General features: G+C 37.5%; 1 protein-coding gene across 5 annotated transcripts in view; it reads left to right on the top strand.

Moving 5' to 3' along the window:
* The window catches only part of COL12A1 (collagen type XII alpha 1 chain), a 97026-nt gene extending 80658 nt beyond the window's left edge, over positions 1 to 16368 (top strand). For 2 of the 5 annotated variants that reach the window (XM_035543162.2, XM_035543163.2), the window contains exons 57-66: positions 768 to 821; positions 2281 to 2334; positions 3602 to 3655; positions 4221 to 4292; positions 8974 to 9009; positions 9120 to 9186; positions 10368 to 10556; positions 11613 to 11681; positions 12753 to 12923; positions 15269 to 16368. In XM_035543162.2, the coding sequence (XP_035399055.1) occupies positions 768 to 821; positions 2281 to 2334; positions 3602 to 3655; positions 4221 to 4292; positions 8974 to 9009; positions 9120 to 9186; positions 10368 to 10556; positions 11613 to 11681; positions 12753 to 12923; positions 15269 to 15450 (948 nt within the window). In that variant the 3' untranslated portion in view covers positions 15451 to 16368. Of the gene's footprint in view, positions 1 to 767; positions 822 to 2280; positions 2335 to 3601; positions 3656 to 4220; positions 4293 to 8973; positions 9010 to 9119; positions 9187 to 10367; positions 10557 to 11612; positions 11682 to 12752; positions 12924 to 13277 lie in introns of all 5 variants that reach the window. The other 3 variants (XM_035543166.2, XM_035543165.2, XM_035543164.2) reach the window with 3 other exon arrangements.
* The last annotated feature ends 409 nt before the right edge of the window (positions 16369 to 16777 follow it).

Genomic DNA, 16777 nt, shown 5'->3' with positions numbered 1-16777 from the left:
CCATTTTTTCTCCTACAGCTTTTCTGTGTAGTTTCTGTACCTTAAAGTTCTAGGACTCAAAAAATCAAACTGTAGTGTAGGAAAATTATGTGTGCAGTTCTGTTCTGAAGCCTTTTTCTTACATACTTACATGTCCAACTTCTATTTTCTGTGTTTAAATCGGTAGCTGGAAGTTCAGAGAGGCAGTGGACACCTAGTTCTAGACATACCAAATAGCCCTTAGTAGTATATGTGGAATGCAAGCAGGTTGTGAAAGGCAATACAGTGCTTATTTATATGCTCCCACACCTTGTGTCCTGGAAGTGTGCAATGCCCTTTAGTCCATGGATTAGAGAAAAGCTGTCCTACTTTAAAAAGACACAGCTTTTACGTTCTTTTGGGAGGGCAGGCAGATGAGAAAGATAAGGGTGGAGAAAACATGTTACCTTTCCCTGCTTTCCTGCTTGTGAAGACAATAATATTACAGTCTCTCTTACTGAACACTGTTACACTTCCTCATCAAAATTTGTGCTCCTTCCTGCTTGCCTGTGTTTCTAACGTAATGTCAGCCAGTTGTCCTGCATTTTCAAATGTTTGTGAGATGATGAATATTACTTCAATTAAGAGGTATATGTATCTTGTTTTTTCCCATAATACATAGTTGTCTTATAGATTTGTTAATTTAGGTTTCTTGCAGTAATTATTCTGTGTCCACTTACACAGATTAATTATTTTGCTACTCAGTTCTGTAATCCAGAATGTCTAACGATCATTTATGAATACTATAGGGTCGTCAAGGAATGAAAGGTGATGCTGGCCAGCCTGGACTACCAGGACGATCAGTAAGTTGTTTCTTAGAAAAGATACTGCCATTTTACACTATTCCTGATGCAGGTCAGCTGCTGGACAGCTGTCTTTGATATCACTAGGAGTTATAGAATCTTTTCATATCTTCCTAAGCAATAGTTTTGGAAACATGATTATCTTATACTTAATAATTTGAAATGTAGAAATAAACCATTCAAAACAGAGCAAGATTAAAAGAACAGCTGTACTGAGTCAAACCAAATATCTATCTGGCCAATTGTGAATGCATAGGGAATATACTGGATTAGGAAAATTACACTTATTTACCCAGGAACGTCTTTCAACTTTTGTAGTTAAGTGTCTTCTGAAATTACAGGTTGCAAAACCTTTCTGAACCCTTCTTCAATAAAGTTGTCTGATTGCCTTCTACTTTTGGAGGTCAAATTATCTTTGGACAGTGAGTTCTACAACTAGTTTTATGATTTCTGAAGGAAGAAAGCGATATTAAATGTTACTTAATTGCAGATTTCTATATTGTAAACTAGGATTAGGCTTTGAGGAGAAAAACTAAATCTTATTTGAATAATCAGCTGGTTTTGGATAATCTAAGGTCATTGATCTGCCCATGTTCTGATGTAACTAATATTCCTTGTTATATTTTCATTGATTTTATTGAGGTTATAGATACTATATGGGAGATGTTCAAATGGTGTTGTGGATTTAGCTTCATATATCAGATGAGGTCTATCATGGCCCAGGGGTCTTAATGTTATTTACCTGTTTTATTAGTCCTTATAACCCTGAGAAATGTACACTTAGGCAGTAATTTCCTGTATAAGGCCATGCTACAGTTGAATGTACAGTGAGATGAGATGGAAAAAGGGGAAGAAGTGGATCATGTAATACAAGGCTATACAATATTTGATTCCTACAGTGGCGGTCCTGATCCTACAGAGTATTGAGTGACATCATTCCTGGGTGTACTCTAATGTAGCTCATCTGTTTAATTTTAGTGTTCATTTTTAACCCAGAAGCTACAAGAAACAGAACCAGAGAATTTAGAATACATGCTATAAAGCAACACAGTGTTAAAAAATAGGAGAATAATGGGAAAGAATAATAAAGGAAGAGTCTAATTTTTGTTTCTTTAGAAACATTCTGATTGATGATTGCAGATAGATTTTAGCACTAGGTGTTAAAGGATTAGCTGACATCTGTTAGGCTTGTAAAGGCAATAATAAAAACATATGTTTTCTGCTTAAAGCACTGAAAATTCTTTTTGAAGAGGAAAATGCAGTAAAAATTGAAGTGAGGGTTAAGACTCTTATATGATGTATATGAAATAAATGGTTTCTCCTAAAGATTTTATTTTCGTAAATGTCAAATAATGACATTGAAGACAGATATTTAAATGTGTGCATATGTACTGGGATGAGTAGCATAGAAGAGATGTTTGTTCTATCGGATACAGTTTATCATTACTTTTCCCTCTAGGGAACCCCAGGTTTACCTGGACCACCTGGCCCAATGGGACCTCCAGGTGAAAGGGTAAGGTTTCTGGTTTCCTCAGTTTATCTCACTGAAAGACTTTTTTTTTTTTTTTCTTCCCTTCTTTATCATAGCTTTCTGTTTTCAAATACTTTTCAAGAGGAGTCCTTTTATCCATATCCAACCTGGAGAGGTAGAAGTGGAAGGGCTGGCAAAACTTGTGTGTGAAAATCTCTCCAGATAGCCATAGGATAGCCGCATAATTTCTGCAAAAAATGCATGGCTCACTGTCCTGACAAGTTTCTCAGGTACCTGTACCTGATAAGCAGCAAGTCCCTTAAGTTCCCTGAGCAGGGGAGTGCTCTGTTGAGGTACTCAACCCTGCTGTCTTCCACATGCTGTTGCTGCTGTGGGGGATCCCCTGAAAGCTCTGCTCGTCTCAACATCTGCAAGATGTCATATCTGTAAACAATCTGTTCCGTTCTTACTCTGAAGGTCAAGTTTTCTCCTTAGCCTTTGGTTGGAGCTCAGAACTTTATTTTGAATGAGGGAATTCTGAACTGTCTTCATGACGAAGAGCATGCTGACAGGTATATAATTGCAGAGTTGTTGCAATCCCTCTCTTCCAATTTGGAGTCAACTGAGCAAATCTCTTTTGTCTGCACAGTGGCATGTTACCCTTGAGATGACTGAAGCAATGAATTACTTTGGAAGTCAAAATTATTAGCTGATATATGCATTTATACTTACGCTTTACTGGAAGCTGATAGCCAGAAATCAAAACAGAGAACCATGTGATAGCCTGTTGTCAAAGAACATACCATGGAATTTGTGGGTCATCAGTGGGCCATGGACCATCAATGCTAGCTTGGGAATGCTGTGTTAGATTATTGAAATGGAATGTCTCAGCATCACTTCTTGCAGAAAGAGTACCTGAGAAGGAGGTGTTCTGTTGTTCACCATTTAAGCAGAAACCTCAGATTTTCCAGCTGTCTGTGAATGAGAGAACAGCGAAAAGAGAAATCTTCCTTCTCTGGAACACAACAACAATTCCTTTCCTTAAAAAAGGTTGAGACAGACTCATTCCATCCTCAGTCAATCAACAGCAGCTGAACATCTAAATTGGCTCAAGTTTGTTGTTCCATATATAGCCTTCCTCAGCACTAACAGTGACAGTTATTTTTGTAACTAACAGTGTGGATAAGTTTTAAAATACATCATAGTAGTAATTAGAAGTATTGCAATTACCTAATCCTAAGGATGATTTTAGTCAGGGGATTGCTGCAATTTTAGATTAATCTCTAATCCTGATTTTGTTTTTTAATAGGGTTTCACAGGAAAAGATGGTCCCACAGGTCCCAGAGGCCCACCAGGACCAGCGGTAAATATAATTTTGTCTTTGGTATACACTGACATAAGAGACCTGAGCAAAGAGAGGGACACATTGACATTTTCAAATTATGTTAAATATGAAATGGATCCTTTGTTTAATATCCCAAATGGATCTGAGAAACTCTCAGTAAAAGGCGAGCAGAAAACTGCATAAAACATGTATTCATAAACATTAATGAGAGCTAAATTGTGCTTTCAGTTGCTTTTACCCACTTGACTTCCAGTGGTTTCAAAACTGATTTAATTCAGTGTAAATAAGGGAAGAACCAGTTTACCTCATTCTCTAGCCATGAGATTTAAAAGCACACCTAGATCTACTGATCCCTTCCCTTCCCCCTTCCCTTCCCCCTTCCCTTCCCCCTTCCCTTCCCTTTTTTTTTTTTTTTTTCCCTGGAGGGAAGCTTTCAAGCCTGATACATACCTAACAGAAGAAAAACACTCTCAAGAGCCCTTTTCAGTACTGCTCTGCACTTACAAATACCATAGCACATTTCTTATCAGCATGTAGGCCATTGTGTGTTTCTACAATTCACTTTACATGTGTTCTGCTGCAGGGTGCCCCAGGAGTTCCAGGAGTTGCTGGCCCAAGTGGAAAACCAGGGAAACCAGGAGATCGTGGGACACCAGTAAGATAATGATATACTTATAGGATCAATTTTAAAATTACGCTGTCTGTTGATGAATGAGACTTATCCTTGCTTTAAATGCTTGTCTTGCACTTATGAGACAGTGGTTAATACAGCAGAGCTGACCTAAGACCACAAACCTTCTTTCAAACAATTTTATTTTTACAGTATGTCTTTTTGCTGAGTTTAATAGTTGGGGCTGGAAACTGCAGTCTCTGGTTTCCACTAAAAAGATTATAGACTATTATGTGCCAAGACATATATTCCGACACTGCGTAAGCATGAAGAACTGGGTCAGCAAAATGACGGGTAAGTCCTTACATTTGTGTGTGTGTGTAGTGAAAAAGTGGTACACTGACAAAGGTGGAAAAATCTTTGATAATGTTACATAATCACTTCTGGTTTGCAAATGTTTTGGTTTTCTACAATGTGATTCTAAAATTATTTGAGGGTAGATTCTGTGGGTTCTATTCAAACCTTTAAAGTTAAAGTGCACCCTGAACAGGGAGAAAGAGCAGGAGGTACTGCCTCCCACCAATAGTTTCAGGAGACATTTGAATTGATTCCTTTATAGGATCTCTGAGAAACTGTTTGATTCAGGAGTGAAGACAGCAATTGAAATGTGAAGTCATTCATTTTTTCTATCTTGATGTCCGACAGTCAGCAAGAATTTTCCCTGCCACTTCAATTTCCTTATGTAAATGGCAGCTGGATAATTTGGAGAAGTATATAGTAGGCTGGGCAGCTTGATGATCAGGAACTTTTAAATTCCTAGGAGGATCTGGAAGCTGGGTCATTTTCTCATACACATACTGAATTCAGTCTGCATTTGTCAGTCTGTAAATCCCATTTGTCCTTGCAGTAGAGGACATTGGGTGTCTTAGGAATGAACTTGAGCTTTCCTGCCTTTAGACATACATGCCTCATGTGATATTCCTGCTAGGTCAGGTGGCTGATAGACACAACAGGGGCATAGGGTGCTGTGGCTTACTGACAAGTGAGCTCCAAAATACCAGTTGTATCTGAATTTTCCTTCACCTGGGATACCAGATAACTGCTCCATTGCAGTAGCAAAGATGTTTTGAAGGTAAATAATGTGACTAAAAGCAAATTTGGCTACAAGGCCAGTTTCAGTGCTTTTGCAAAGCAAAGCAGTCAGTGCCTGTCCAAGCACCACATGTAAGTTCTCTTACACTGATCCTAAGAGTTTCTTTCAGTTAAAAATACATTTTTTCCCCCAATTATTGTACTTTCTTGTAATGTGACACTGCACATCATATTTACCAATTCTTATGTTTCTAGAACAGATCCCAGCAGGAATTCTGGCTTGCACCTTGCATAGATGTTTTATCAGACTCTTGGCGGACAGAATTTCAATGCTTTTCTTTGTGATGTTTTGCATTAGAATGCCAAAGTTGCAGCCTAATGGCTAAATGCAACTTGCAATGCCCTGAGTCATAGTTCAGGCCTGCCTGAATTTGTGACTTCCTGTCCTGGAGAAAGATAATGAGGCTTCACATTGCCTCTGGTAAATACAAATAATTTTCATCTACATCCTGCCATTTTTTTCTTCTACCCAAACAATCTGTGTTGTAGGTATTATACAGCACAAGTCAGGTGATCGGCCCCTACAAAGCAAGGGTCTTTATGTCCCAGTCCAAGGATGCACAGTTACATGCAAATTATGAGGAACTTTGGCAGTTGCTAAGACATTCCCATTGAATGCACTCAATTGAAGCTCTTTCCTGATGTGTAAGATACCACTAATATGCTAAGCTGAGGCAGACCACACCACTAATGTGGCTGTAAACATTTCTGTACCTCAATGTGTACTTGTATTGAAATAAGTTGATACTTGACGTGTTAACTGAATTTTCATGGAAATAGGAAATTTGGCTTTATAATATGCTTATAAGTATTTCCAAGAGAAATTATGTGGGTTTTCAGTGTAGTAACAAAATGACTGAGAAAGGAACAGTAAGAGCATAGCTGAGTCAGTAATCTGTTGAGAACTGAGGACTGTCTGTCCTAGAAGAGAATAAAATATCTGTCATCTGCCTGTCTGGTCAGAGGGAGAGAGAATTTCCTAGTAGTCCATACATATGTCATGTGGTAACGACCTTCAAGGCTAAGAGTCATTAAGCTAAAAGAGGATATTGTCTCAAGAAGAAATGATTATACATTTTCTGTGAATAAATATAATGGGAAATAGAAGACCTTGGACTATCAGAGAAGAAAAGTTGTTTTACAGTACTGTTGTTTTATAGGTTTGAGAATAAAAACTGTAATGTATGAGTGGGCATACTAAGTCTTCTTAAAGTAGAGCTGTCTTGTTTATAAAATAGACTCTGTGACATGGTGTCTGCAACAGCAGAGTTTGACTTTGTTTTTTAGAAGGACCCCAGGAAAAGACAATATGTTTTATATATAAGGTCCTATTAGGCTGGTGGTTCCAGGACCAAACTGACGGTGAAAACCTTTAGAGTTTGAGCAGATAAGGGAGATGTTTGTTCTGAGTTAAATGCAATTTTTGAGCATTTTTCACTCTCTGCTGGAAAACATTCACTAATCTTGCATCCATCTGTGCAGAGATCCTACATGAAGTCTCAAAAAGATGGTGCTTTGAGAGCAGTGGGCTGGTGGTTCTTGTGGGGAGCAAACATTCTTTTGGGGAAAACAACTGAGTACATTATCTTTTAAAGTAAAAATAGCATCCTTCCTTTGTTTTGTCCTCCTTAAGCTGCAGACTTTTTGCTGCAGCCCCAGCCTTCATCCCACAGCTCAGAAAAATCCCACGAGCAGCATAAACTAGCATTTTGACCCCAAGTGACTCCCTCATCACAGGATATCAACAAAGTAGAATGTCAGCAGCAGCTGCTGCTTCTCAAAATGCTGGCAAGCAGTTGGCTAAGTTGCACGTTTTTGTCTATTAAAAGAAAATAAAGTGAAATTTAAGCAGAATATAGCCAAGTCGGAGGAAGATGCAAATAGCAACTCAGTAATTGCAGTTATAATTGTTTTTTGGAAATCATATATCTAAAATACCCCCAGGTAGAACATGAACTTTGTTGTTAACATTGCCAATCAGTCTCTAATCTTTACATTTTAAAATTAGTTAGGAATAGCCTATAGGTTTCTAATCCTAAGGCTGAATCAGTGTCTCTTTGCAAAGTTACAAATTGAATAATGAGGCTCATATGATTCAATGAATTGTAAAGTTGACTGTGTATTGCTTATAATTATTGAATGGCCTTAGCATTTTTCTATCTGTGGGACCTTTGCTGGCAACACATTGGAGCAAGACTATGCCTTTGTTACAAGAAAACACCTTGTCTTAACCAACATGGCTTTTGGCTGAAGACAGCAGCCTAAAGAACTGTTCTTGACCGTTCAGAAAAAAATGCTTCCAGAAATCGTATATAGAATTTGAACCTTTTAAGCTTTTTTTTTTTTTTTTTTTTTTTGGATGTCTGATGCAAATAAACCATATACCAGCTGCTTAACTCATCGATGGATGAGCCACCTCATGTTTTCTACGGCATGTCATGAGGGAGGTGAATGCATGGCTGCTGCAGAGAAGCTCAGACACCATACTGAGCTCACACTCTGACATACCTCCTGGGATTTTTTTTGACCAAAACTTTGATGGAAGTTTATGAGAAACAGTGCCACTGCATTCAAACCATATCCTCTGTGACCGCAGTGGAATGATTTGTTTTCTTGTGTTGAAATTATTTGTGTGTACTGTAAGAGTGTTATGAAAAACAGCTGCAGCCCACACTTAGCCTTTGCTTTGTTAATGGTGATAAACAGGCTCCTTAAAGAAATACGAAGATGTAAAAAGCAGTAATACTTAGGATGCAGAGCAGCAGATGACTGATCTGGTCATTCACCTTTGAAGTACACCTTACTGCTTTTCCTGATTTGGAGATGGGACGTGCATCTCATGTAAATGCTTTGACCATTGAGCATTCAGCCTGTCTACAGTTCTTTATCTTATTTAAAACTTTTCTGCACTGTCCAAAATACTAAATATTAATTAGACTACATGTAGACTGACTTTCTAGTGTGGTGAGGAAAATTACTTTTGCGGACGAAATATATTTTCGCTGTTAAAGATGTACCTGCAATGCCCTGCAGTGAGCCTGCAACTCCTGTGTTTCAGGACTGGCCTAACCCCTGGAGTGTTTAGGCTTTTTTGTTGTGAGACTGTGTCCTAGCCCGGAGAGATACATGGATCTGATGAATCCCCTTTTCTGGACCAAAAAAACTATTATATTTAATGAAAAGTTCCTGACTGTTAATGGATGTAATTTAGTTTAATTTAGTGTTCTGACAGCAGCTTGAAAATAAAAGATCTGCGGCACGATTTGCATCTGTACATCATGCTTAAGCATCTGTTTTACCTAATTTCCAGATGAGAAAGCTCTGTCCAGCAGATGCTTGGGTACATATCTGTTAGATGTCTTTGTCAATCTATATGGTATTTTTGTAGGTAATAGCTCTGAAGTACAGGATTTAGTATTTTTTTCTGTTTTTTTTTTTTTTTGCTTCCTTTTTTTTTTTTCCCCCCCCTCATAGTAGTATTTCTGCTTTGGTCCTTCCTTGTCTATATTCCTATGCAAATATGCTGGCATATATTTTGATACATGAAATAACAATGCTACTATATTTATTTTAGGGTTCACCTGGAATGAAGGGAGAAAAAGGTGACAGAGTAAGTCTGCTTTAAAGTCAATTTCCCTCAGATATTTTTAATTAAGCACTGTCTCTTCAAAAGCACAGACATTTGCTAATAAAATACTTGTTTTGTTTTTGATTATTTAGGGTGACATTGCTTCTCAGAACATGATGCGAGCAGTTGCAAGACAAGTTTGTGAACAATTGATAAATGGTAAACGGTGTTGCTTGCTTTGTTTCTCATACTAGTACTCTACTAGTTTGATTGTTAAAAGAGAAAACAATGATTAAAATTTAAGGTGAGGGGTACTAGCCATACCCCAAAATGAGTTTGAATGATACGATGGTTGTCCAATGCCAGTGATTTGGTGTGAAAAGGTAGCACTAAATTTTTGCCAGACTGAAATGGCTAGCTTGATCATCAGCTAATCTGTGACCTTCAGCAATATACATACAAGTCTAATACCCTTGCAGGTGCTGTGCAGGTGACTTTCCTGTTGTCAGCCTCTTCCAAAATTACTTTATTTGTGTCATAAAATCAGTATACATTTTCTCATTAATCATGTCTTATCTTCAGGAGGAGGGAATCAGAGAAAAATGATGCTCACTGCAGGGGCTTTACTAGTGAGAAGTGACAGATGAGTGCTGGGTAAATACCATGCACAAAATCAGTTGTGCTATGCAAGTAAAAATTTTATTTCTTTGGTTAAGGACTCCAAACTGACCTTCAGTCCTCTGCAGCCACACAGTGAGTAGTTACAGGGTGCATCTCTACTGGGATTGAAGGTGTTCTTATGAGTTACGCTAGGATTGGTACATGGCACTAAGCAGGAAGGGCTAGATGTGGACCCCCATTAAGGGCTCCATTCTGCATAGCTACTCAGTGCTGTTGTTCTTGTTCAAAGACACCTTTCTTTGGAAATGAAATTCATAGACATCACAGACTGTGTCCTGCTTGCTCTACATGTGAGCAATTTATCCTGTGCCTGTGGTAGCTTCAGAGCTCTGCATGAAAATATGATCCTCTTCACTGTTTGAACTGGGACAAGTTCTTTCTGTTCTTCGGAGTAGAAACAACCTCTAACAAGAGCTCTGGGAGCAAGCATATTGTAAACAAATACTTATTTTGTGACTTTAATTGCTTTAAAAATAACTTTTGATAATGCTTTCAGCTTCCAGATTTCCACTTACCCTTCTTCCCTCCTCCCTCCATTTCTTTCCAGCATTGTCATTCATCTTAAGTCTTCCTAATTCATCTGGACCAATGCAACACTAATTTTTTGAATGGTCATGAGGCAAGATTTTAATGAAGAGATGCTTCATTATTCCTTCCCACTCAGAAAAGATTTTCACGCATTTCACATGGTTTACTGAAGTGTTTTCTTTCATTTTAAGGCCAAATGAGCCGGTTCAATCAAATGCTGAATCAAATCCCGAACGATTATTATTCAAACCGTAATCAGCCAGGGCCACCAGGACCACCTGGTCCCCCAGGAGCTGCTGGGACAAGAGGAGAGCCTGGACCTGGAGGAAGACCAGGATTCCCAGGACCTCCTGGGGTCCAAGGACCACCTGGTGAAAGAGGTGAGTAATGCCCAAGGCAGCTGTATATTTCACAGTGGCTGTACTGCAGAGGCTGCCAGAGGAGAAGCCTAATCCCTTTAACCATGTCAGACTATGAAGCCCACACCTAGCAGTGTCTGGTTGGGTCAGCTGGATTGCCTGAGGGACACTGATGTACTGGAGGACAAGGTTAATTACATCAGTGTTCTCCTCTGTTTCTCCCTTGATCATGTTTCATAAAACACATGTTGGTGTAACTTTTTGGCAGCTGTCTCAGGCATCCACAGGATATCCCAGGAAAGAGAATGTTCTCAGAGCTGTTCTCAGAGCTTTTCTGGCACTAAGTGGCTACATCTTGAAAGGCTGTTTGGAGTAACACAACTCTTTGCCGAATAGACATCTAATTAAGAGAGAAAATGAGTCATTACTAGGAATATAAAGTAGGAGTTGAAAGAATTAGTTCTACATCCTTGGCCCTTTGCAGTACTCTGAGAGGGAAGAAACTCTAACCTGAGTTTGAGCATATAGATATGCCTATTTTTGGCTACCTTGGATTCCTGCAATGATATCAAGTGTCTGTACTATTCTATGAAGTAGCCTGTGCTTATTCCTGCTACTCTACTGTAGCATAGACTCAGTACTGCATTTTCTAGCATATATTTTACTTTAATCTTCAAAAAAGACACAGAGAAAAGGAAAGAAGAATGAATTTCTGAATTCTGTTTCTAAGAAAGTGTAAAACATACTTTATATCAGAAATCTGCAAGCTTGAGAAAATATCTTCCTGTTTGTAGTTTAAAATAATAAAGTTATGTGGTGTTTTAAGTGTCTCAAAGACTTTTCTATGTTTTGAGAAATGTTATTTACACTAAATTACCTTTGCATCCTACTTTGTTTTTGGGTTAGTATATTTATACCCAAATTAAGTATTTCCCTAAGTATACATGGAGACATCTGTACCAAATAAGGTTTGACCCACACTCTTCCATTAAATAATTGGAATTAAATATTAATATCAATGAGAGAGCATGAAGAAATATTTTTGATGTGTTTTCCTTCCTATTTTTTTTTTAATAGGAATGCCTGGAGAGAAAGGTGAAAGAGGGACTGGATCTCAAGGACCACGAGGTTTGCCAGGACCACCTGGTAAATATTTCTTGTTTTATTTAAAATCAGATTACAGAAAAGTAGGAGAAAAGGACAATATTGTTTCACATAGCACCAGACTGCATATGGTGAATGAATGTGCTTTACTTTGTGCACTTCATGTTTTTGAAATGTATTCGAGTTTACTGGGAGCTCCTGTAAAAATAAGCGATTTTTAGAGGCTTTTGGATGTGGCTAGTAGATATTTATCTTTGTCTTGTAACTTACTCTTCTGGCATGCTTGTTTGCATGAAAATGTATTTTATGAAAATACATTGTCCAAATGCTTAATAGATATTTTCACAAGTCTTAATAGATGATTCATTCTTTCAGAGTATCTAGATTCATTTTCTACTTTGATTTTTGATTACAGAAGTACAAATTGCCCAAGAACTACCAAATATTCCCACATATGGAGTTACTAGATGATAGAGTGTGATGATTTGACTGTTGCTTTTGCTCTTTGTGTCTTGCAATTCACTGATGCCTTGGCAGAAATCAACTGTATCATTTGTTTCTGCTTTTAGTTCGCTAGGCTAAACATGGTTTTTCATTACAGGACTCATAAGATGCTTGCAGCAAATTGTAATCCCAGATACTTGAAGCTTTACTTTTCTGCTAACCATAATAAGACCTGTTCCAAAAAAAACATTACCTCATCTATCCTAGGGCTGCAGGGTAGCAGAATTAATGTACGCCTATATTTTAATTGAAATCCAGTGTGCTTGTCTAATCTAGTTGTTTCCCTTGAGATGTTCATATCTTATGCAGAGGAGAAATAAACCAGAAAATTCATTGATGTTTCTTACTTGGCTCAAACCTTACTAAATCAGTTTCCGTGAAAAAAATTCTTAAGTAAGCCACACACAGGGAAGCAACTAATGATGAGTCACATTTCTACTTTTCTTTTGTTTTTCTCTCTGTTGACCCCCGTATAGCAACAAAATGCAAATATTTTTTTCACCAAAGACATAGCTTAGACTGTGTAGTCTAGACACCAATAATGTTAGCTGTTTTATCAAGCTGGCTCTTAAAGAAAACAACCCCCCAACCTTTCAATTCTAAAATCAGGTCCACAAGGAGAATCTAGAACTGGTCCACCAGGCTCCACAGGATCAAGAGGACCACCAGGGCCTCCAGGTCGTCCTGGGAATGCGGGTATTCGAGGTCCTCCAGGGCCACCTGGATATTGTGATTCATCCCAGTGTGCTAGCATCCCTTACAATGGCCAAGGATTCCCAGGTATGTTATGAACAACTGAACTGCTGTTTGTCTTAAATAGCCTTTACAGATGTGGCTGTTCATATTGAATTGCTTTACATGAGACAGACCTGCTAACCTGGACATGCTGAATCAGGAGGAAAAGGTTGCAGTGAGCAGGCCTGCCTCATTGTAATGTGCAGGCATATGAGCAGTCATGTGGACTTTGATGCAGATTTAATTGATGTTATGTGTCGTTCACTTTAAATAGGAAGTAGAAACGAATTATTTATTTTTTAACATAGAAGGTTAGTAGTTGATAATGTTGCTCATAGGATTTAAGTGACAATTTTCTTCTTCTTCTTTTTCCTCCCCACTCCTTCCAATCGTCTTCAGAACAAGGTTGAATTCTCCATGTTTCTCTTGAAAAATAAAAAGAATGCTGTGGCTGGCAATTTCCGTGTGTCTCTTTTTGAGCAATGTCAGGATTATTTATACCAAATTTATACCTGAAATCAAAATTTCCCACAAAGGAAATCCATTCAGTGATACAATGCAGACAACTGAAAAACACCACTGTCCTACAATTTCTACCGAGTTAAACACCATGGAGTCTCTGATTAGCCCTGGGTCATACCAGCCTTCCTCTCTGTGATGAATCTTAAAACATTAGGCTGCATCCGCAATCCAGGGTCACAGCGGCCACCAATTTCTGACTGGAAATATTCCAATATATATTAACATGGGGATCCTGCAGGACCACAGTATTGTTAACAAATTAATATGTATGCATTGCAACATCTCAAAATTAGTGTATGTGATACTACTATTGAATATGGTTTGCTGTTAGTGTATTGTGCATGTACCCATGAAAAGAAAAAAAAAAGATATATATATATATGTACACACTTGCAGACTCAGTGCTGATGGTTAAAGAGCCAGGTGGTTGTGGAGATCTCACAAAATTCATATTTAAATGAAAACGAAAGAAAATTGTGCCTGTGATTCAACAGTGTTCTCCTTTCTAGTAATCAGCTATGTATACATATATAGATATATGCCTATGAATTAACTGTTATGTATTTAGTTGGATGAAAGTATGTTTTTGCACATCAGATGGACTTTTTAAAAGACTAACATCATCTTTGACCTGTTTCAGGTTTCGGCTAACACATTTTCTAAGTCGCCAGTGCTGCTTACAATTTGAATACATGAAAATCCTGTTTCTGAGATGTTTGCGCACGTGCTTATTAGAAAATGAGTCCGTATGGATATTTCACCACGGATATGGTTTTTGAACCATGTTGGCCTGATAGAATGAATGGGGAGATTCTTTTTACTAACACAACTTGTAAATGAGATAAAGGACAGTGATGCCATTTCATTAAGCCTGTTGCATTTCGATAATAAAATAGTCAGTCTTTCTTTTTTAAAAAAAGACCCAGACCATCAAAAGTCTCACTGGTGAAGGAGGCTTATAAAACTACTAACCAGCAAAGGTAATGCCAATAGAAGAGACAGATTTAACCTGGTAAATGAGAAATGACTTATGTAAATAGTAAACTAATTGTGGCTTGTAAATGATTTGTATGGGACTGTACCCACTAAAATCTGTTAACAACTCTATGTGATGCTTTTGCATAAAAGCCTGCTGCTGCTTGCTATATGCCAGAATAACATCTTTGACAACTTAAGAAATCTACCTGTCTGTTGCTTGTTACCAACATGTCTGAATCGGGGCATGTGCCTTTTTTATATGTAATCTTGTTGGATTCTGTAACTGCAGTTATAAATACAAAAGTTTTATGATTATATTTCTTCTGTTTTGCTGTAGTTTTTGGTGTTCCTGAAGCACCAGCTGTAACTCGGTTTGTTACGAGGAACAGCACGAGAAAATGACATGTACTGTATATTGCCGCTGGTGATAGTTATGTGTACACTTTCCCATTCTCAGAGAAAATTAGTATATGCCAAACCCACCTGTTCATTTTGCCTGCTCCATGTGTTCTATTAATTACATAGTCTAAAATAAAGTCCAGTGCTTTGATTTACTGAAGTAGCTGTAAAATAATAATTTTATTTGATTTGCCTTTTTTTTTTTTTTTTAACAATAACTGGTCCCTTGCATAATTTAAGACTCTTTCTGCGCTGTTTTGTGTATTATAAATACAAAGCCTTTCACAATTAATTTTAAACTTATTATTTTACTGCCAAAAATATTCATGAACAAAACTGAAAGCACGCCCAGTGAACTATTAATTTATATATTTATTTTATGGAAATAAGATTGGACTAACATTATGTAGAAAAACTAACTTTCGTTGTATTTGTGGATTCAAAGACATGCGATAACTATAATGTTCAATCGGACAACTATTTTCAACCAGAACCATATGTGCCTGAAAGTGGACCCTATCAACCTGAAGGTGAACCCTTCATAGTACCTATGGAGTCAGAAAGGAGAGAGGACGAGTATGAGGACTATGGAGTTGAAATGCATTCACCAGAATACCCTGAGCACATGCGCTGGAAAAGATCGCTGTCAAGAAAAGCAAAACCAAAGCCATAAAAGATCTGTGTCTTGTTTTGGTTTTTTTGGTTGGTGGTTTTTGTCTTTGCTATACTTGCATTTGCAGATACACACAGGGAGAGTGCAATGTTCCTTCTGCATTCTAGCTTTCTGGTCTTTTCATATCAGACGCACCCTTGTTTTGTATCTTGCTCGTGTGAGGGTAGCAATACGTGTAACTAGAGACTTCATATTGCTCTGGAAATGCTTGTAAAATACTTTTGCTTTTAGTGGCTGCATACAGGTTAATATGTGTGTTCAGTTATCCCAGTGCTGCCTTTTCATTAAAATAATGTAAAAACAAATTAAAAAAAAAAAGAAAGAAAACCAAAAAACCAAAACAAAAATAACCACAGAGCTGCTGCAAATTTTCTGAGGACTGTCTGCTTTAGCTCTACATTTTTCTTCTTTTTCACATGCATGTTTGCAGTTCAGTCAGATCACAGGTCTGCATTATGTAGTTAAAAAAGGAAGAAGCCAAAAAAATATTTCTCTCTCCTTTCAATATCATTGTCATTTTCTTCTATTCTTAGTTACACTTTGTAGAGCATATACTGCTCTTATACATCTCCTTTAAACACCACAAACATTAAGTAGCTGAAATTGTTGTATCAACTGGATACAGTTTAATAATGCCTGAAATCTCCTTGTTTGTAGACACAGTAACATTTATGCCAAATTGCAGTCAATCCTGCAGAGATGGAATTGCATGTTTATGTTGTATATTTAGTATGGATTTTTTTTTTTTCCAGAATACGATGTTTCTTAGTTATCAAAAGCAGTTGGAAATTGTTTGCAAGACTATGGATATAGAATTGCTGCTTTTATATTTTAACTGCAAATTGTGAATTTCACTGCCTTATATTATTTATTTCTGAAATGAAAGAGGCATTTTTCAATAAAACTACTGAAAATTTGTATTTGGCTATTCATTTTTGAAAGGCCCATTGAGACTGATGTGTGTGTGCTCTATTAGTGTTATTTATTCCACTGTTTGGAAATGTCAGTTACCAAAAATCAACTAGAACGGGAATAGTCTTAAAATAGGCACTAGGGCTGTGGTATCCTGAGGTGGGTGGATAAAAGCAAAAGAGGTTTCCACTGTCTGGGGTATGAATGTGACTTTTAAAAAAATTCAGTCTGAAATGCATTTGGTAAAGAAAATGAAGAAGCTCATCAGATGCAGATGCAGTACTTTTTTTCTTTCTTTCTCTCTCTTTCTTTTTCTTTCTTTCTTTCTTTCTTTCTTTCTTTCTTTCTTTCTTTCTTTCTTTCTTTTTCTTTCTTTCCTTCTTTTGTCTTTTTTCCTTCTTGATGCTTCTAATGG

The sequence above is a fragment of the Cygnus atratus genome, chromosome 3, assembly GCF_013377495.2.
Source record: "Cygnus atratus isolate AKBS03 ecotype Queensland, Australia chromosome 3, CAtr_DNAZoo_HiC_assembly, whole genome shotgun sequence".
Taxonomy (NCBI): Eukaryota; Metazoa; Chordata; class Aves; order Anseriformes; family Anatidae; genus Cygnus; species Cygnus atratus.
This window is presented reverse-complemented; position numbering and strand designations above follow the sequence as displayed.